General features: G+C 47.4%; 1 protein-coding gene across 1 annotated transcript; it reads right to left on the bottom strand.

Annotated features, from left to right (window-relative positions):
• Nucleotides 1-1,990: 1,990 nt before the first annotated feature.
• Nucleotides 1,991-21,912, bottom strand: Fam89a (family with sequence similarity 89 member A). The gene is made up of 2 exons (XM_005064681.4): nucleotides 21,589-21,912; nucleotides 1,991-4,753 (listed from the first exon to the last, which is right to left on the bottom strand). The coding sequence occupies exons 1-2, from the start codon at nucleotides 21,859-21,861 to the stop codon at nucleotides 4,493-4,495; spliced, it is 534 nt and encodes a 177-aa protein (XP_005064738.1). The 5' UTR covers nucleotides 21,862-21,912; the 3' UTR covers nucleotides 1,991-4,492.
• Nucleotides 21,913-22,003: the final 91 nt, after the last annotated feature.

Raw genomic sequence — 22,003 nt, 5'->3', positions numbered from 1 at the left:
ATCACAGGAGTCTTTGGAAACCTCAAAGCCCACCCACCAGTGACACACCCTCCTCCAACAAGGGCACACCTCTGAATTCTTCACAAACAGTTCAACCAACTGGGAACTGGGTATTCAAATATATGGGCCTATTGCATGGTGGAGCACACCTTTAATCCCAGCACTCAGGAGGCAGAAGCAAGTGGATCTCTGTGAGTTCAAGACAATCTTGATCTTCAAAGTGAGTTTCAGGACAGTCAGAATTGTTACATAAAGAAACCCTGTCTCAGAAAACTGATAGATAGATAGATAGATAGATAGATAGATAGATAGATAGATAGATAGATAGATAGATTGAGGGAACCATTCTCATTCCAACCACCAAAATCTACACTGCTGTAGAGACAAGTGCTGTGTGCACTTTCTGGTTTATAACTGGCCAGCATCACTCTAGTCTCCATCCAATCAAGTGTCCCTCTACTCTCCTTAAGAGGTACCACTAGTGGCATTACCCACCTAGATAATACAGAGTAGTTCCATTTCAAGGTTATTTATTAATCAGCTCTATAAAGGCCCTCTCCACACATGCTTCAGATACACACTCCTGGGGTTCTACCTTTAGACAACTTTGAGAAGCTGTTTCCCACCTGCTGCAAACTCCCAGGTGACTAGCTGTATCCATCAACACGTCATCAGTGCTCTCTGCCAAAGTGAACAGGGCTCTCGCCAGTGGGTGTAAGGGCAATGCAAGAAGCTCTAATACTCAGCCAGTGAGCCTCGAGGCTGGCAGTGTGGGGTGTACTCCATTCTGACCAAGGGGCAGATACAAGTCTTAAAACCTCACATTTGGATGGCTGATGCAGGAGGAACCATGAGTCTAAAACTAGCCTGGGCAACACAATGAGTGAGACCTTGCTGAAAATCCCAAACAAGAAAGCAAGTGGAAAGGGTTCCACTGCAACTGTCCCTGCACTTCCCAGAAGTCACCTTGTGAGGACACACTTGGCAGGAAACAAGCAAGCTCCTGCTCTGCCTCTTTCTCTTCTCCCTCCCTCCCTCCCCCCTCTGCTTTGATTGGAATCAAGGTCAGAGCTGCCTTATGCGCCCTAAAACAAACAAGATACCTAGTCTTCCCCACAATGTGGCCATTTCCCAAAGTGGCTTCGTTTTGCCTGCCCTGCCTTTGTCCTGACTTGTCAACCCACTTTAAAAAACAAATAAAATGCATTAAAAGCAATTTTATTGTCATGTGAATTTTTATAAGGCAGATGTAGGTGGTTGTAGGTAATCCCAGGTTGTTTACAATAGAGGTGCATGGTGGGATGTGCCTTTACTGACCTGTGCCTCCCATCTGCTAGCGGGCTCAGGCTCTCCAGCATCTAAGATCTAGATTTGTGGTGGGGCACTGCTGCTTGAGCTCTTCCCAAAGCTCTCCAAGAGACCTTAATGCAGTGAAGGCTGAAAGCAGCCAACCTAGGGTTTATCTCATAGCTAAGCAGGACTTAGCCTCAAAATAGGGCCATGCAGGTGACTAGATTTTCTGTTTCCAATTTCTTGTCCTGCCTGAACATCCTGCCACGGATTGGTGGCAGCTCACTGACCCCTCTGATGAGGAAGATTACCATACACAGTATAGGGATGTTGTATGTTATTTTATTAGGGAGAAATCACTTACGTGAGAAGCTGAGAACTGAGGTCAGCGCTCTGCTGGTCTCTGACCTTGACCGGAACCCCAAGATAATGACCCCTCCTTCCTTAGCCTTTATCACCGCCTTCCCCCACATACCTGTGACCACGCCCAAGTGGGCGTGGTCAGCCAGTGCTGCGGGTACAGGAGACCTCTCCCTACACCCCCTCCCTTTGACTACTTCTAACAGAGATGCTGAGCAGGGACCCTGTCTTCCTGTCTAACCTAGTTCCTTATAGCACAGACAGGTTAATGCTTGTGTAATTGAATGCAATCTGTCCCGGTTGGCTCTGCTGCTGTGGTAAAACACTGACCAAAAACAACTTGGGAGAGGAAAGGGTTTATTTCTTCTTACATTTGGTGGTCCATCATCGGGAAGCAGACCCTGGGAGAAGACTGCTTACCGGCTTGACCCAGCTAACTTAACTACATGCCTGCCTCACACTGTTCAGGAGCACCCGCCCAGAGTGGCACCCCTCACAGTAGCTGGACCCTCCCACAACCACCATCAAGAAGCACCCCAGATATGCCTACAGGCCAGTCCGATGGAGAAAACTCAACTGGCATTCCCTCTTCCAAGATGACTCAAGCTTGTGTCAACAAACTAACCAGCACACTGTCCCCCAGGGCCCAACAGCAGCAGCTGCAACACCAATTCCTGAAGATGAGGCCTGTTGCCAGTCCCTCACAGGAGGGGTCTAGCAGTCCTCCCAAGACTCCTTTCTATAAAGCCCTCCCAGCTACCTGGAATTCTGCCCCAGCAGCATCTGGTCCCCTGGTCTGGTCTTGGAGGTGAGAGAGTGTATAGAATGTTAGAGGTTAGCTGTGGGGGTGGGGGAATAGAGGACCTTTCTCTGCACAGCTATGGGGAGGTCAGCCATCCTGGAGAGGGACTTTTCAGTGATGTGGCTGTTTGGGTATCATTCACACTGAAGTAAGTAATAAGAATAAGCTTATTGGTTTGCCAGGCTGGACTTTTGTATAATCCTTACTTTGGTTTGTCACTGGTGCCCTGTTTGGGGTGAGTAGATACTTTAACTCCCCAGGAAAAGTTTACGCAATTGTTAAATTGTACTTTCCTTTGCTTGCCTCAAGAGGGCACTTATGAGCAGACTTCACACTAAAAGAGGACCAAAGAACTTGGTTATTCACAAAGGAACTAGGTAAAATCTTGGTGTAAATATGGCCTGGTAACAATGAAATGACTGTCCAAGCTTAAGAAAGAAATAAACCAATTTTGTTTGTTTTGCTATGTTTTTGTTTTTCAAGGAAGGGTTTGTAGTTTTGGAGCCTATCTTGGAACTCACTTTTGTAGACCAGGCTGACCTCAAACTCAGAGATCTGCCTGTCTCTGCCTCCCAAATCCTGGGATTAAAGGCATTCGCCACCACTTCGTGGCATAAATATGTCTACTAAAATTCATTTAATAGCCAAAAAAGTCCTGAATTCCTTTCAGTGTGTGTTATATTGAGCCACATGCAGGTTGTGAATAAATCTGAACTCAGAATATAATTTTTGTTTTGTTTGAGAAAGGAGGCATATGGCTCTCTGTGAGTTCAAGACTAGCCTGGTCTACAAGAGCTAGTTCCAGGACAACAGCCTCCAAAGACACAGAGAAACCCTGTCTCAAAAAAAAAAAAAAAACAAAACAAAACAAAAAAAAGAGGGGGGGGATAGCGGAGAATAGCCCTAAACTCTCTGTGTAGTCAAGGAAGACCTTGAACTTCTGATCCCCCTGCCTTTACCTCAGTCCAGGGATTACAGGCATACACCATCATGCCCACTTGACTTATATACTAAGGTCAAATCCCGGCTTCATACATGCTAGGGACTCACCAAACCCCCAAACAAAATGACACATGGCAAGAGACAGTGGAGCATTTTATACATGTTTAACCTATATTGTGAAGTTCTCACATATAAAGTGTTTTAATAAAGATATTAAGGCTTCAGGTAATTACTGTTTGAAAGGATTGCTTTCTTTTTTCTGAGACAGGGTTTCTCTGTATTGTTTTATAGGCTGTCCTGAAACTCGCTCTACAGACCAGGCTGGCTTCGAACTCACAGAGATCCACCTGCCTCTGCCTCCCGAGTGCTGAGATTAAAGGCGTGCGCCACCAATGCCCGGCGCTTCTAACACTGAAGTCTACTGAGTCTGTAACCATAAATAGTCACCATCTTATGATGAGTGATACAAATATTAGCTGGTCCCAGGTTTGTTTGGGTTTTTTCTCGCTATTCAATGTATATTCATTCATGCTTTTTCTCTCTGCCTATGCCTGATGTCAATTTTGGTAGTTGCTGAAAAGTGGTAGACCAGTGTGGCAGAATACTTCCTCCCCCTAGAAACTCATGAGTCAGTGATGCAACTTTCAAATAAATATGAGTGAAGAGGCTAACAGCTTAGTAACAGCGTGAAAAGACTCAGGCTGCCTTGGGGACTCTGGGCAGGGAAATGGTGGTTTTCATATTTCATATGCCAGTGTGGCATTCCTATACCATAGAGGGTGTAACATGCTTGCCACCTACAAAGAAGCTGGCTGAGAGCAACCTCACCCAAAGTACCCGTGAAGGCTTTCCAGGTGGAACTTTGTCAGTTTCCAGCAGGTGCTACTAAAGTTGTCAAGGATATTCTAACATGCCTGGGAAGACCCTGCAGCCAACTAAGCAGGCTGTCCCACATGTTAACAAACTCCATACCCACAAGATAAACTACTGGCACATGTCCCCATGTGCCCGTAGACTGTCCACCACGAAGAGGCAGATGGACTTTCTTGCAAGAGAGAAACAGGTGCTGCCAATCTGTGTCGGTGGACTCCAGGGGTGCTAGATAGACTCCAGAATCCAGTCACTGCTGGAGAGGTGAGTAACAGGCAGTGTCAAGTCCCGGGGAGGGCCTCGGCCCTGGCCTTCTTGGAGGGAGCCCTGTTCTTGGAAGTCATCCTCATCATCGAAGAAGCCATTCTCCAGGGCGTAGGTGCAATCCAGGCTGGAGGCTGCCTGGCATGCTCCCTTGTACTCCTGAATGGACTCATAGAGGCTGTACAGTTGGCAGAGCAAGGACATGTCCAGCTGTCGGAGGCCAACCTTGAGGGAAGGGAAGGGAGGTAAAAACCAAGTCAGTTCTAGAATTTAATTTTAGTTGAACACCCAACTAGAAATCTGCCCAGGCTAGCACATTCCTTCCCCCAGGAAGGCTTAAGGCAGCATCAATGGGATGCTGTGGAATTCCAATCCAGGTAGACGCATACTTCCACTGTGTCATGCCATACCTCAGAGCTGAGTGGGTGAGTCCATACCTGGGGCGTGGACTGAATTTGCTCTGGTGCTCCAGACACACCCAGTGAAGCAACAGTAGTGCATGTTCTGCGCTCCTCAGCTGGTTTCATTGTGGATGTCAGGTTCCAGAAGCATTACTGCTCCACACAACCACACTCCGAGAAGACCCACACATGCCTTCCTTGCAATCTTGGCAAGATCCCACATTCTGTTGTTTTCAGGCAGTACATTACCACTGGCCAAGGACAGGATCTCACTGGTCAGTGTGACATGCTATCCCCTGTAGCAACCCCATCTGTCCCAGGGTTTTCCAGGCACAGTAGAGTTCAGATGTTCTTTCTTCTAGACCAAGCTACTATGATCCCTCCCCCAAGCCAATGAACTATGAAGAAACAAGTGGCAGGGGACAAGAAATATGTGGGAATGTCATGCATTCGTTGTTCATCTTCACTTCCTCTCTTCTGCCTGTCCTATGACAAGCAGCAGCTAGGTCCAGAAAAGCATGGGTTCCATCGAGCCTAAGCCCAGGAAGAGGATGAACTGCAGGGAGCCTACAGACCGGAACCTTTAACAGGCAAGAACTATGTGGGAGTTTGAAAGGCAGGTATGGACTCAAGCACTCACCTGCTTCCTGCACAGCGGCCACTTGTGTCAGACAAGATAAAAGCTACCACCAAGGCCGGGCATTGGTGGTGCACGCCTTTAATCCCAGCACTAGGGAGGCAGAGGCAAGTGGATCTCTGAGTTTGAGGCCAGCCTGGTCTACAAAGTTACAAAGTGAGTTCCAGGATAGCCTCCAAGACAATACAGAGAAACCCTGTCTCGAAAAACCAAAAAAAAAAAAAAAAGAAAAAAAGAAAAAAAAAAAAGCTACCACCAAAGTGGCCCAGGGAAAGAGAAAGGCTCCAGTGGGACCAGTCTTGCAATGCTAACCTCAGGCTCAAGGAGGGCAGCTCACCAATGCTATCTATGGGATTTCAATCAGATGTAACCTTGTTACATAAAGTCATAGCCTCTCAGGTGTCTTCCTGCAGAGCCCTCAACACTAGGAGTAACCTAGGGGAAGTCCTTCTATGTATGTTTGACTGATGTTTGCACTGTTGGCCAATAGGGAAGCAAGATAGGTGGGACTAGGAGTCTAGGAGGATTCTAGGAAATGTAGTGAAGAGAGGGTCGTCACGATGTGATCCCTGAAGGAGAGAACGCAAGTCTGGCGTTCTCGGAAAGATAAGTCCTTATAAAATATATATTGGTGATTATGGGTTAAATACTAAGTCAGAGCTAGCTGATAAGAAACCATAGCAAACAGCCAACAGCTTCATAATTAATACAGTGACTCGTGTGTTATTTTGGGGCTAAACCAGCAATGAGACCCAGGTGGAAATTCCACAACACCACCCCTCATGCAAACAGGCCTAATGTCATCTTTCCTAACCACACTTTAGGCATCTGGAGGCATACACCATATCATATAGCCTAAAAAGAGCAAACAGTTAATTCACGCATGGTAGGCATGGTTGACATCCTAGCACTTGGGAAGCTGAGGCAGGAGGATTGTGAATTTGAGACCAGCCTGAGCTACACAGTGATAGCTTCAGAAGACAAAACAGCCTGTTGGCTGTTTTCATTGGGATGTCCTTTCTCTAAATTCTGCATGGCTCCTATAGTCCAAGATTCTATTGCTCAAGGTTCTGACTAAGTCGGTCAAATATGCCAGTCTCCTCCCAGATTTAACTTTGATAAAGCCACACCTTCCAAGGCTCATACCTGTGTTTGCTTAAAATATCTAAGAGGCTCATGTGACACATGTCTCCCACCTAGTCACTGCTTCACCATCAAGTGAAAGACACTAAGGAGCTACTTCTCATGTCAAGAACAGACCACAGAAAGACCGAAGGAGCTCTGAGCAGATGGCAGTGTTCACCTTCTGGGGGCCACAGGGTCAGCCCATGGGAGACAAAAGCCTCAGCTCCCTGGCTCTTAAACTCTGTTGGATGACAAGGTCATGATCCCATGTCACCCAAGACTCATGGTGCCAGGTTTTTCCTAATGAAGTCTTCCTGGATACCCAAGGACATGCCTAGCACAAGGTGGTAAGTGAGGAATCTGAATGGACCGGACCTCCCTGCACTGGTACACAGTGATGATTCACAGAGCTGCCCTGTCATGGGGTGTGACAGCGGCCTAGAAACGACTGAGCCACCTCGAGATACAGCATGGTCCTGACACACCTGATACACAGCTGAACTCGTACATGCCCGGTGCAGAGACAGATTTCACCTAAACAGTAGCATGTGATCACACCTGCCTCAGCTCTGCATAGCAACTGCTCCGGATACCAGACTTCCTTCCATTAGACAGAATTTCCCTTAAGTACAGGAGGTGAGTGACACTGACATTCTAGTCACGATAGGTGGTCTTCAGCAAGCTGGGTCTGGATGACTGAATGAATACAAAGATTTGCCCTGGTTTAGGGTTTAGGATCATATTAGAGTGGCCCGGAGACCACGGCTGGACAGGCAGTGCTGTGTGCTCACAGGAAAACAATGGGCCAGCCCAGAATCCTCCAAAAGGCTCTTGGCTAAGAGGTCTGGATAGGGACAAGGAGGGGAGCATGCCCCAGGACTGAACTACAGGACACAATCATGTCACCCACGAGCAAGAGCAGCTTGCCCTTCTAGAAAAAAAAGTGTTAACCTATAAGCCATCTTTTAACCCACTCACATGTCCCTGAAGGATTTAGAAATGACAGCTTTCTTCAGGAGGCATTTTGAAAACTTTAGGCTCATCTTAACAAATCAGTCACCTCAGACCTGTGATCTCCCCTTCTTTATGGTGACTTACAAGACATGAGAAGGGCTAGCTCAGTCACTGCAAGCTGCTTGCCCTTCCCTCCTCTGCTCAGGCTGCCGGCTTCCTGTCTGCCATTGTCTCTCCTCAGCCTCCTGCTGCCAGGTGGGCCCAGCACATCCTTCCCACCAGAGTCTGTTTCCTGTCACTAGGGCAGCGGTTCTCAACCTGTGGGTCTTGACCCCCTTGGGGGTTGCATATCAGATAATTACAGTTATGAAGTAGCAAAAATACATAATTTTATGGTTGTAGAATCACCACAATATGAGGAACTGTACTAAAGGGTTTCAGCATTAAGAAGGTTGAAAAACACCATCCTAGGCTCAGTTTCAGAATAGTCTTGGACAGGGTGGTGACTCTGCTGTGTTGAGGGTTCCTAAAGTCCCAGAAACTCACTGAGGTGGTGGTGGAGGAGGGATTCATCACTAGGTGGCTGGGCTTAGAGGCCTAGAAGCTTTTCCTTCTTTAGACCAGTTCTCATGGAGTCCTGGCTGGCCTCAACTCACTTTAAGAGTGAAGATGACTTTGAACTCCCGATCCTGCTGTTTCTGCCTCCCAAGTGCTGGGTTAAGAGATGCTCACCACCATCTGCTCAGGAGACTTTAAAGGAACCTTTTGGGGCTAGGGAGATGGCTCAGTGCCATGAGAAAATGATGACCTTACTTTGGATCCTCAAAACCCACACTTAAAAAGTCAGGCATAGCCAGGTGTGGTGGTGTACAGCTTTAATCCCAGCACCCAAGAGGCTGAGGCAGGTTGATATCTGTGAGTTCAAGGCCAGCCTGGTTTACATAGTGAGTTCCAGTACAGCCAGAGCTACATACCGAAACCCTGTCTCAAAAAAAGAAAGAAGCCAGGCATAGGTGGCGCACGCCTTTAATCCCAGCACTTGGGAGGCAGAGGCAGGCGGATCTCTGTGAGTTCGAGGCCAGCCTGGTCTACAAAGTGAGTTCCAGGACAGCCTCCAAAGCCACAGAGAAACCCTGTCTCGAAAAACCAAAAAAAACAAACAAACAAACAAACAAACAAAAAAACAAAAAAAAAGAAAGAAAGAAAAGAAGGAAGGAAGGAAGAAAGGGAGGGAGGGAAGAGGGAGGGAGGGAGAGGCTAGAGATGGATCAGTGGCTAGAGCACTCACAAGAATTTTACAAACCAGAGCTTAGTTCTCAGCATCCACAGTTGTGGGTTGGTGACCACAACTGCCTACAATTCCAGCACTAGGGTATCTGAGACCTCTAACCACCAAAGGCACCCACACACATGAAGGCACTCAAACATACACATCACATTAATAATTTCTTCTTAATTTTAAGCCAAGCCAAATGCAGCAGTTCACACCTATACTGTAGCCCAGTGCTGAGAACCTGCTGGAGTCCTTCTACCAAATCAGTGAGTCCCAGCTTCAGTAGGAGACCCTATGTCAAAAAACAGGGTGACCAGACGGTGGAGGTGACCCCTTTAATCTCAGCACTCGGAAGGCAGAGGCAAGCAAGGCTTATGAGTTCAAGGCCAGCCTGGTCTACAGAGCAAGTTCCAGGACAGGCTCCAAAACAGTACAGAGAAACCCTGTCTCAAAAAAAAAGGCAAGCCGGGCGTTGGTGGCGCACGCCTTTAATCCCAGCACTCGGGAGGCAGAGGCAGGTGGATCTCTGTGAGTTCGAGACCAGCCTGGACTACCAAGTTGAGTTCCAGGACAGCCTCCAAAGCCACAGAGAAACCCTGTCTCAAAAAACCAAAAAAAAAAAAAAAAAAAAAAGGCAAAAATCCCAAACAAACAAACAACCCCAAAAAACAGAGTGGAGAGCACTAGAGGAAGACACCTGACACCAGCCTTTAGCCTCTGGTCTCCACATAGGAGCATGCTCTCTCTCTCTCTCTCTCTCTCTCTCTCTCTCTCTCTCTCTCTCTCTCTCTCTCTCTCTCTCTCTCTCTCTCTCTCTCTCTCCCTCTCCCCCTCTCTCACTCACACACACACACACACACACACACACACACGAGGATGTACACACACATGCTGTACACACACACAGGATATATGTGTACACAGAAGCATGCATACTCTCAGGATGTACACACAGGAGCATGCACACTCACATATACACAGGAGTATGCACACTCACACACAGGAGCATACATACATACAAGATGTATGCACACAGGAACGTGCACACTCACACACATGATGTACATACACATAGGATGTACACACACACAAAGGAACAAGCACACACACATAGAATACTAACTGGAAAAAAATTTTTGGTGACTCAAAAGAAAGCGTTAAAATATTAAGCTAGCTGGGCATGGTGGTACACACCTGTTGCAGGATATTTGATCATACTATGAACCACAATATTGCATTAGAACAAAAATCAACCATAGGTCAAGAGGCAGAGAAAGTAACCAGTTGACTGGAAGTGACCATAGTGAGGGGAAGTCAGGAGGTCGGGGAGACAGATACACAGGAAGCAGAAGGCAGGGAGATACAGTTGGAGAAGTTTTTTGTTTGAGATGGAGTAGGAAAAGCCCCCTTTTCTGGGATAATTTTGGAGGAGGAAGGTCAGATGGTTGCTGTCTCTGCCTCTCTGAGCTAGCAGGTTTTCACCCCAGCATCTGGCTCCAGAGACTTTATTGGTAAAATCGAATAATAGAGACTTGGTTAAAAACAACACACACCTTTGATCCTAGCATTGGTGAGGCAGAAGCAAGAGGCTCTCTGTGAGTCCAAGGCTAGCCTCGTCTACACAGTTCCAGCCAGCGATATATAATGAGACCCTGTCTCAAAAATAAAGGTAACTTTTAGGAATAAGTCCCTTATTTTAATAAGTTACCTCCTTGTACCAGTGGGACCCCAACCTCCACCCAGTGGTGTGCCAAGAACAGCCTTCCTGAGTTTCACAGTATAAATTCTTTCTTATTTAAGGTTCAAAATCAGACCAAAAAAAAAAATCAATACACTACCTTATTTACAAAACTACACAGGAAAGCAACTGCTTCCCAACTACAGTGAAGATTCAAAGCAAAAGAAACACCCAGAGAAATGTTTTTATTCCTGGCTAGGTGTAGGAGAAGAGCAGGCAATAGGAGTGGGGAGTGGGGGGAGTATTAGCCTGTGAGTATCACACAGAGACTTCCAGGAGCTGATGCCCACTGCCCCTTGTCAGGTTTAAAAAGTCATGGTGCAAGGGATGAGGAGATGGCTCAGTCGATAAAGAGCTTGTCTCAAAAGCTAGCCGACCTGAGTTTGATCCCCAAAGCTCAAGTTAAAGTCAGGTGTAGAGGTGCACATCTGTAATCCTAGCTGGACAGGCAGTCAGGAGGATGCCTGGGGGAGCTAGTCTTGTCAAAATTAGTCAACTCCAGGTTCATGAGCAACTTGTCTCAAGAAATAAGGTGGGAAGGGATTCAGGAAGATATCTGAAGTCAAACCCTGGCCTCCACAGACACTGACAAGTGTATGTGCATCTACATACTCACATGAGCACGCACAAAATCATGTGATGTGAGCATGGGTTGCACATGTGCTCAGGTATACACATATAGACATGGGTTGGTTGCTTACTTACTTGGTTGGTTGGTTAGTTAGTTAGTTTTAGAGACAAAGTCTCTCTATGTCCTGAAACTTGCTATGTAGGTCAGGCTGATCTCAAACTCAGTGATCCACCTGTCTCTGCCTCCGAAGTGCCGGGATTTAAAACATGTACTACCACACCCAGCCTGAAATAAATATTTGTTTAAAACAAAAACAAACAAAAAACCCCTGCAGTTGGGTGCGGTGGTATGTACCTATAATTCTAACTACTTAGGAAGCTAAGGCAAAATGATCATGACTCACAGGCCAGCATGGATAATATATTAAGACTCAATGGAAGGGTGAAGGCCAGGAGTGGTGGGGCACGCCTTTAATCCCAGCCACGGGTGGGGGTGGACCGGCAGAGGCAGACACATCTGTAAGTTCGAGGCCAGACTGGTTTACAAAGCAGGTTCCAGGACAGCCAGGGCTGTTACACAGAGAAATCCTGTCTCGAAAAACTAGACAACAAAACAAAATTATTTAGCTGAAAAACAAATAAAACTATAATACACCTGTAGGAGAATTGCTCTTCCCTCCTGTGACTGTATCTGTCAGATACATTTCTGAAAATGGCGTGTTTGGAAGGAGGTACAAGTGGCAGTGGGGGTAGAGTGGGGTGGGGTAGCAGACTCACAGTCCTTTCGATAACTCCCCAGCCTCAAACATGAAGCAAGGTTAAAACAGAAGTGAGATGGGCCGGAAGGAGATCATCTAGTAAGCTAGGAGAGCTCAGTCACTGCTGAGTCCCAGGTCTGCGGAGCTGTAAAAGCAAGCCAGAGCATGGAGACTTGGCTGTCACACTGCCAGTATCCTGGGTCCCCTCTCAGACCTTCAGAACCAGTACACAGGGCTGAGGGGATGACTCCTTAAGAGTCATCTCTCTGCAAGAAGAAAGACCTGCAAAGAACCCATGTGCAAAAAGCCGGTGTGGTACAGGAGTCAGCAACACAGAATCTTGGAGAGACAGAGGAAGGAGGAGAGTGAGAGAGACCCTGTGATGAGGACAAAGAACAGTGAAAGCCACTTGAACAACACCTGAGGCTGTCACCTAACCTCCACGTGAACTCACGTGCAGTGTACCCCCCACTCACATGAACAAAAGAGCACCAAAATTTTCCCCTGCATTTTGCTAAAACACTGTTTTAGAGTTTTTAAGGAAATGAAATTACAGGGACAAAGGGCAGGTTCTGATTCAGCTTCATGGGTATTGTGAAACTGCTCCAAAACAAAGTGCAACAGCCTCAGCCAGACAGGGGAGGGCCCCACCGCCATCCTTCTGTGAGTCTTTGCTAGTCTTTTAGGTACAGCACAGCCACTTTTATGTCAGCAGTTACAAAGAGTGTTGAGCACTGTAATTTATCCTCGATTGTGTTTATTTACTTCTTTCACTAGTAGTATTTTCATCTATTTTATTAGAGAGAGGGCCTTGCTGTGTATCTCAGACTAGCTTCAGATTCACAGTGATTCTCCTGCCTGAGCTTCCAGGTTGATAAGATTACAGGCATGAGCCACCAGGCCTAGCTTAAACAGCCTCTTTCCACATTTTCTCTTCAGTATGCTCCTCAGTCATCTTCTTCGGTCTACTTGCTCCTGGCTGGAACATACCTGGTTCCCCATAGATTACCCTATACTATGGAGCTCTGGTCACAGAGGAAAGGCCTGTCCCTCTGACCAAGAACACTGCTCTTCATCCCTTATACAAGACTCAGAATATATAGGCCTGCAAAACCAGGCAGCTGTGGCTCTCAGAGCCAATGAAAGAAGTTAACAAAACAAAAATGAACAGGGTTGGGCTGGCAAGATGGCTCAGTGAATAAGGATGCTTCTTGCCCAGCCTGATGACCTGAGTTAGATTCCTGGGACCCACATGGTAGAAGAAAAGAACTGACTCTTGCAAAGAGTCTTTTGACCTCTACAAGCACAACAAGACATGTTATCACACGACACATATGCACACACACACACACATACACACACTCACAGACTTAAATGTAAGCAAGTAATAAAATGAGCTGGTCAGTGGTGGCACGTGCCTTTAATCCCAGCACTTGGAAGACAGGCAGGAAGATCTCAGTGAGTTTAAAGCCATCCAGGACAGCCAGGATTGTTACACAGAGAAACCTTGTCTAGAAAAAAACAACAATAGTCGGGCATTAGTGACACATGCCTTTAATCCCAGCACTCGGAAGGCAGAGGCAGATGGATCTCTGTGAGTTCGAGGCCAGTCTAGTCTACAGAGTGAGTTCCAGGACAGCCTCCAAAACAATACAGAGAAACCCTGTCTTGGAAAAAGAAAAGAAAAGGTAAGGAAAGAAAAGAAAAGAAAAGAAAAAAACAGCAATGAGGAATAAAACGAACAAGCCTTAGTGAGTTTGTTGCCCTGGAAGGCAGGCCTGGATTTTTGTCTCCTGAGTACTGAGGAGAACAACCATCTCAGTGTTACAACTCTACAGGGACAGGGACCAGCACAGGAAGGAATGAAGCGGTAAGTGACCTTTATGGAAACAAGTGGGAGGGAGGCAACGGCGTCTGAAGGCTCAGCTAGCTGGCACTGGGCTTGTATCTGACTGGCTGGCTTCCTGCTCAGTCTGCGAGTGTGGTTTCTGTCACAGGACCGTGGAAGTCTAGACTCCACTGGGAGCTTCCGCTGGCACTCAAAGAGCAGAACCTCAAAGCTCCCAGCTGCTGCTAGCTGGAGTGACCTGCAATGGGCGGTGGTTGTCCGTCCCTCCAACACCTCCCACCCCTACCCAGGGTTAAAGAATCACAGTAACGCAGGCACCAAGCCCCAGAACAAAGGGGCGGATGTGGGAAACACCAGCATCCTTGAGATGCAGCAGTGGCTGCCTAGACGGCTGCTCCTTGGAGACCTGGGCAGATGAAAAGATGCCCACTGTGCCAAGAGCTAGGACACTCTGACCTTTACATGCAACAGATGGTGCTTTAACTGAAGGGGGAAGAAGAAGCATGAGCAACTGACAAAGCACTCAGTTCAGTCAGTCGAGAAGCGTGAGCCTGAGGGGCTCCACAGCTAGGTAACTAGGTCAAAGTCCAGCAGTCTGAACCGTGTAAAGACTCCCATCTCCACATTTCCTGTTTGCCCTTAGCCCTCTGCAGCATTTTACACATGCTCACTCGGTGAACATACAGAGTGTGACTCTACCATTCTGTTGAGAACATAACAAACTGTGTGTGTGTGTGTGTGTGTGTGTGTGTGTGTGTGCGTGCGTGTGTGCGCGCGCGCGCGCGCGCGCGCCCCTGCCTATGTGCTTGCCTGAGGTCAGAGGTCGACATTAATGTCTCCTCAGTTTCATCTCTAGTTTATTTCCTCAGACAGAGCTGACTGTCTTTTTGTCTCTAACCCATGGAGCCGGAATTACAGATTCACACTGCCATGTGTGGCTTTTCTGTGCATTCTGGGGATCCAAACTCAGGTCCTCTTGCTTGCACAACAAACACTTTATACCCAAAGAACCATCTTCCCAGCCCTACAGCCAATGCTTTTAAAAGACCTCTTCAGGCTGGGTGTCATCCCACTGTATGCCTGTAATCCCAGCATTTGGGGAGACAGAGATAGCAAGTTCTCCGTCAGGCTGGCCTACATAGGAAGACTCTGTCTCAAAATAAAAAGCAAACAAGCTAAAATAGCGCATGCCTAGAATATAAGGCCACAGGAGGATCAAAAGGTGTGGTGGTTCACGCTTTTAATCCCAGCACTTGAGAAGCAGAGGCAGGTGAATCTCTGTGAGTTCGAGGTGAGTCTGGCCTATAAAGTGAGTTCCAGAACAGGCTCCAAAGCTACACAGAGAAACCCTGTCTGGAAAAGGAAGGAAGGAAGGAAGGAAGGAAGGAAGGAAGGAAGGAAGGAAGGAAGGAAGGAAGGAAGGAAGGAAGGAAGGAAGGAAGGAAGGAAGGAAGGAAGGAAGGAAGGAAGGAAGGAAGGAAGGAAGGAAGGAAGGAAGGAAGGAAGGAAGGAAGGAAGGAAGGAAGGAAGGAAGGAAGGAAGGAAGGAAGGAAGGAAGGAAGGAAGGAAGGAAGGAAGGAAGGAAGGAAGGAAGGAAGGAAGGAAGGAAGGAAGGAAGGAAGGAAGGAAGGAAGGAAGGAAGGAAGGAAGGAAGGAAGGAAGGAAGGAAGGAAGGAAGGAAGGAAGGAAGGAAGGAAGGAAGGAAGGAAGGAAGGAAGGAAGGAAGGAAGGAAGGAAGGAAGGAAGGAAGGAAGGAAGGAAGGAAGGAAGGAAGGAAGGAAGGAAGGAAGGAAGGAAGGAAGGAAGGAAGGAATGGAAGGAAGGAAGGAAGGAAGGAAGGAAGGAAGGAATGAATGAATGGAAGGAATGGAATGAATGAATGGAAGGAATGGAATGGAAGGAATGGAATGGAATGAATGAAGGAATGAATGGAATGGAATGGAATGAATGAAGGAATGGAATGGAATGGAATGAATGAATGGAAGGAATGGAATGGAAGGAATGGAATGGAATGAATGAAGGAAGGAATGGAATGGAATGGAATGGAAGGAATGGAATGAAGGAATGAATGAATGGAATGAATGGAATGGAATGGAATGGAATGGAATGGAATGGAAGGAATGGAATGAATGGAATGGAATGGAATGAAGGAATGGAAGGAATGGAATGAATGGAATGGAAGGAATGGAATGAATGAATGGAAGGAATGAATGGAATGAAGGAATGGAATGGAAGGAAGGAATGAAGGAAGGAAGGAAGGAATGGAAGGAATGGAAGGAAGGAAGGAAGGAAGGAAGGAAGGAAGGAAGGAAGGAAGGAAGGAAGGAAGGAAGGAAGGAAGGAAGGAATGGAAGGAAGGAAGGAAGGAAGGAAGGAAGGAAGGAAGGAAGGAAGGAAGGAAGGAAGGAAGGAAGGAAGGAAGGAAGGAAGGAAGGAAGGAAGGAAGGAAGGAAGGAAGGAAGGAAGGAAGGAAGGAAGGAAGGAAGGAAGGAAGGAAGGAAGGAAGGAAGGAAGGAAGGAAGGAAGGAAGGAAGGAAGGAAGGAAGGAAGGAAGGAAGGAAGGAAGGAAGGAAGGAAGGAAGGAAGGAAGGAAGGAAGGAAGGAAGGAAGGAAGGAAGGAAGGAAGGAAGGAAGGAAGGAAGGAAGGAAGGAAGGAAGGAAGGAAGGAAGGAAGGAAGGAAGGAAGGAAGGAAGGAAGGAAGGAAGGAAGGAAGGAAGGAAGGAAGGAAGGAAGGAAGGAAGGAAGGAAGGAAGGAAGGAAGGAAGGAAGGAAGGAAGGAAGGAAGGAAGGAAGGAAGGAAGGAAGGAAGGAAGGAAAGAAAGAGAAAAAAGGTCAGCCTTAGCTGCATAGTTCAAAGTGAACCTGGGCTAATTGAGATCCCATCTCAAAAATTTAATAATATAAATAAATAAGTACCATTAAAAGAGAGTTCTAACCCAGGCAGGGCTACACAATAATACCTTATCAAAAAACAAAACAACCACAAAAATTCAATAAATAAAAGGATTTTTTAAAATGATTGCTTTTACAGACAGTTAGCACTGGTGTGATCTTTAGATCTTTCAAAGTGGACTCTTTCCTGGAGGCTACAGGGACTCAGAATGACAAAATTTCACAGACATGGGGCTTCTAGAACATCAAGTAACAATTGAAGCCACAACCCTGGGGAGAGTATATTGTTGACCAATCATGGGACTGAGCCTCTGCCCACAAGAGGCTCCTGCCTTCTCCAGGCTGTGTAACAGCTCCCCTGACCCTTACCATTAGTGTCACTCCTTTGAAGTGACACCTGCACCCTCAGCTCCAAGCAGCTCTCTTCCAGCATCCATTCTGCTTCTGAAATGTTTAGCATCCTCCTCTACTGATGGGATGCCATGAACATCCCCCCAGGCCCCCACGCCCTCTAACACCCACAATACTTTCCACCCATTAACGAGGTCCAAAATGACACAGCACAACCACACTGTACGTCCTCTGCATTCACCGAAGACCCAACAACGCATAGTGACAGAGACGTGTTTGCAGAATGCACCCTCCAAAATGGAGCTGCAGAGTACACTGTGACCCAGGTATGCCTGCTTCATGTGCATGTGTGTACAGATCATACGGTGCAATGGCCAAACAGGGCTGTGGAGCCCAAAAGACCCAAAGAAGGTTGAGAGCTCACGAGGATTAAACTCTGAGCAGCTGATCTTTGAAAATATAATTAGGATCTGGAGAGATGGCTCAGAGACCAACAGCTCACACTGCTCTGACAGGGGGCCTAAATTTGGTTCCCAGCACTGGGTCAGAATGGCTCACTGCCACCTGTAGATCCAGTCCCTTCTGGCCTCCAAGAGCACTTGTACTACTCATGTGCACATACTCCCATACATACATACATTCATGCATTTAATTAAAACCAGTAAAAATAAACATAAAAGATTTTTTTAAAGGAAATAAGCTGGGAATAGTGGTGAATGTCTTTAATCCCAGCACTCAGAAGGCAGAGGCAGATGGATTTCTGTGAGTTCCAGGCCAGCCAAGAGCTATATAGTGAGACCCTGTCTCAAAAAAGAAAGAGGAAGAGGATACATAATATAAAATACACAGAGTGCCTCCCACATGAAGAACTTACAAGGTGTGATGGTTAGTCCTAATTATCAACATGACACAACCTAGAACCCCTAAGAAGAAAGTCTCAAACACTGTCTAGATTGGGTTGATCTGATAGAATATCTGTGGAGAATTGTCTTGAATGTTAGTTAATGTGGGAATTAACACATAACCACCCAACCCACTGTGGGCAGATACTGTTCCCTAAGCAGAGGATCCTGAGCTGTATATGTAGAGGAGGGAGGGAGACTGAACACTAACAAGCACGCATACATTGGTTTTCTTGCTCGGAACTATGGATCAACCTAATTGCTTCAAGTCAAGTTCTTTTTTTTTGTTTGTTTGTTTGTTTGGTTGGTTGGTTTTTTTGTTTTTTTTTGTTTGTTTGTTTGTTTTACGAGACAGGGTTTCTCTGTATTGTTTTGGAGGCTGTCGGTCCAGCCCGGCCTTGAACTCACAGAGATCCGCCTCCCTCTGCCTCCCGAGTGCTGGGATTAAAGGCGTGTGCCACCACCACCCGGCTTGCTTCAAGTTCTTATGGCTTTGACATCCCAAAATGATATATAATCTGGAATTGCAAATCTGAATAAATTCTCCTTTAAATTGCCTTTTGAGGGTAGTTTATCCCAGCGATATAGATAAAACTAAAACACAAGGATTTAGACAATGTATAGAAAGCACTTGTCTTTTGTTTGTTTTTTTAAGATAGGGTCTTATTGTATAGCCTAGAATGCCCTCACTTATAATCCTCCTTCAGCTTCCCTACTGGTGAGATCACAGGTGCACCCTACCACATCAGGGTATACATACAACCAGAATATTTCATCTCAAGCCATTAGCAGTGATCATCTCTCTCTGTGCTAGACTGTAATGTGGGGAGATTTGCTCGGTGTTGAACCTGAACACAGGGCCCTTGGAATGATTAACACTGACTGTCAACAGGATCTTGAACCACCTAGGAGATAAAACGCCTGGGAATTTCTAAGGGAATATCTAGATTCGATTAATTGAGGTTAATTGATTAATTGGGAAGGCCCACCCTACCCATGGCTAGTATCTTGCCATGGCCTTGGATCTCAGGCTGAAGAAAAAGAACAAGCAGAGAACCAGTAGTCATCTCTTTGAATCCTGACTGCAGACAGAATGCCACCAGCTGCCTCATGCCCCTAGATTCCTCACCATAATGGACTGTATCCTGGAACAGGGAGCTGCAATAAGTAATTAATACAGGCCTCATTTAGGCTAGGGAGGTGCTCTGCCAATGAGCAACAGTCCCAGTTTTAGGACTATGGGGCTTTTGTTTGTTTGTTTGTTTTGTTTTTTTGTTGTTGTTGTTTTATTTTTTTGGTTTTTCGAGACAGGGTTTCTCTGTGGCTTTGGAGGCTATCCTGGAACTAGCTCTTGTAGGCCAGGCAGGTCTCAAACTCAAGGACTGTGGTCTTTGTTATGTTTCAAAACACTTACCATTAGTAAACAAACAAACAAAAACCTTGAGTCACCTTCCATTCACGTTTTCCTTATCAGCTCTGAGAACCCATTAGCAATTCATGTGACTTCTGGGTGTTTTGTTGCCAATAAACTGGCTTCCACCATACCCATTTCTCCCAGGTGTGCCTAAGGCATTTTCTAGCAGCTTCCTGTACCTGTTGCACACTTCAGAGTTTCTACTCCTGCTGATGACCTGTCTGTGACCCAGGCTTCCCACAGCCACACGGCCACTCTCCTTATCATCTCTGGTTCAAACTCCTGTCAGTCAAGCTGGAGGCTCACTGCTCTACTCTGCTATCTCAGGGTTCCCTTCCTGTCTGTCACTTGGGATCTTCCCACCTCCCACTCTGCAGTCCCATAGAGAAGCCCTCACTCAATCCGGGGGACACTCCCTCTTTCTATGCTCAAACAGGGCTTTTCCCTCAGGCATTTGTCACATTCTGTACTGACATGGAATTATATCCCCATCACGGATTTGACCTCAGGCCTTCAAATTAAGTAGATCAACACAGACATTCTGCAGAAGGCTCTGGAATGACAGCCCATTCTTCTTAAGCAAGACATGAATTGTCACAGAAACCTCACTGTTCCCCCAGGTCAGTAAGTCTCTTGACCTAGAAGACAGACTGAAAATCCTTGTGATGGCTTTCTGGAAGGGCCTGTCAGGGCCTGTAGCCAAGCCCTACCTTTAACACTGTTATCAGGCAGACTGACAGCTGCTCATTTCCCTTAGTTCCTATAGTTGAACTAGGAAGCTACCGCCTAAGGCATAATTACAAGGTTCAGTACCATAGACACTCCAGGAAGGACCTGGGAAATCCCTTGGGGAAAACAGCAAGCTTCCCTAGCATGTTTATAAAGCAGAGCTTCACAGCCAGAAGTCACCCTGTACCCTGCATCTTATTCAAGAAAAAGATCTCAAATACCTGGGAACCAGGTTTTTTATTTCATCCAGAGGTTTATGTTATGTCCAAATTCAGGTTGTAAACACACTAGGTATGGTTGTATTTAATCAAAAGCAATTTGCCGGATGTGCTAGGCTCAGGATAGTGGTTATCCTGAAAAGCGAGTACTTTGGAATTTGGAATGCTCTATAAGAAACCAGGTAAACTAGCCAGGTGTCGCATGCCTTTAGTAGCACTTGGGAGGCAGAGGCAGGCAGATCTCTGTGAGTTCGAGGCCAGCCTGGTCTACAGAGCGAGTTCCAAGATGTGTTCCAAAGGTACACAGAGAAACCCTTACGGAAAAAAAGGATGAAAGAAAAGAAATTCGGGAAATCTTTTCAGAGAGAATTAGACATCACTCCCATGATGAAAAGGCGTTAAGACTGCATAGTGGCCAGCGGCAGTGGTGCATGCACCCTTTAACCCCAGCATTCAGGAGGTAGAGGCAGAGCGAGTTCCAGGACAGCCAAAGCTATACAGAGAAACCCTGCCTCGGAAAACCAAAAAGGACTGCATAGTGGATTCCATTAAGTCTCAGTTTGCAGGGCAGATTATGCTCCTTTAAGAAGGCAGAAATCGAATTAAACCATATGTCAAATGCACTAGATGATTAAAGGAGTCAACTCCTCTAACTTTCTTTGGCAAATTTGTACTTAGAATACAGTTTTATTATATTAGATTTCTGTAACATTTACCTGGCCCCGTGGATCTTGAACTAGGAAAAAGGAAAGAGGACAGAGTCTTGGGTGGATGTCTCTATCCCTCCCTACCTGTCCTGCCACAGGAAGCAAGCTGGGACAGGACTCCCTGAGGGCCCAAATCCCTGCCCTGGCGTCACCCTGAATCGCGCGTCCAAGTCCAGGAACACCTACTGCACTTCTCAGGACGGAGAAAAACTAAACCCCATTGTTTGAAACCAGACGTAAAGACTTCACCCGGCCGGAGCACGGCTTCCGTGCCGGTAATAGGATTCCTGGCGAGCAGCCGGGGAGGGGCCCGGCCATCCATCTGTTGTCCACACCGACCCGCAGGCTCGCAGGAAGCCTGTTCCTCTTGGGACCCGGCAGGCAGGCCACGCCGCGCCCTGGTCTGGCCCAGGAAAGCCCCAGAATCTAAGGCTCCCCTGCGTGTGGATGTCCAGCTGCGGGAAGTCCGAGAGGGAAGCACGGGCTTCCAGGGACCAAAGAGGACTGTCCCCCGACGGAACCCACGGCGCCTGGTCCTTACCATTTCCTTGCGCAACAGCGCCAGCGCGGCGTCCAGGTTGGGGGGCTTGGTCCGCGTCCCCGCAGCCCGCGCCCCGCCGCCGCCCGCGCCCCCTCGGCTCAGTTCGTCCTGGATGCGCGACTTCTGTGCGTACAGCCGCTCCAGGTGCCGCCAGCCGCCCGCCGAGCCGCCCCCCGCCGCCGAGTGCAGCAGCCCGCTCAGGCTTTTGGGTAGCGGTGGCAGCCCGTCTACGCGCAGCCCCCGGGCAGTGCCCGCCGACTCTGCCCCGCTCATCTCGCCGCGGCGCCGACACGAGCGCGCGCAGCTCAGCCGACGTCCCGGGAGTCCGCGGGTCCCCACCCACTTCCCGCCTGCCCGAGACCCGCCCGCGGCCCGCCCCCCCTGGTCTCCGCCCCTCCTCGGGACCCGCCCCACT

Source organism: Mesocricetus auratus, unplaced genomic scaffold (genome assembly GCF_017639785.1).
Source record: "Mesocricetus auratus isolate SY011 unplaced genomic scaffold, BCM_Maur_2.0 Super-Scaffold_100013, whole genome shotgun sequence".
NCBI lineage: Eukaryota > Metazoa > Chordata > Mammalia > Rodentia > Cricetidae > Mesocricetus > Mesocricetus auratus.
This window is presented reverse-complemented; position numbering and strand designations above follow the sequence as displayed.

Coding starts and splice junctions, on each gene's coding strand:
- Fam89a (XM_005064681.4), bottom strand. CDS start 21,861: ATGAGCGGGGCAGAGTCGGCGGGCACTGCCCGGGGGCTGCGCGTAGAC. Junction 4,754..21,588: donor CGCTGTTGCGCAAGGAAATG/GTAAGGACCAGG, acceptor CCTTCCCTCAAG/GTTGGCCTCCGACAGCTGGA.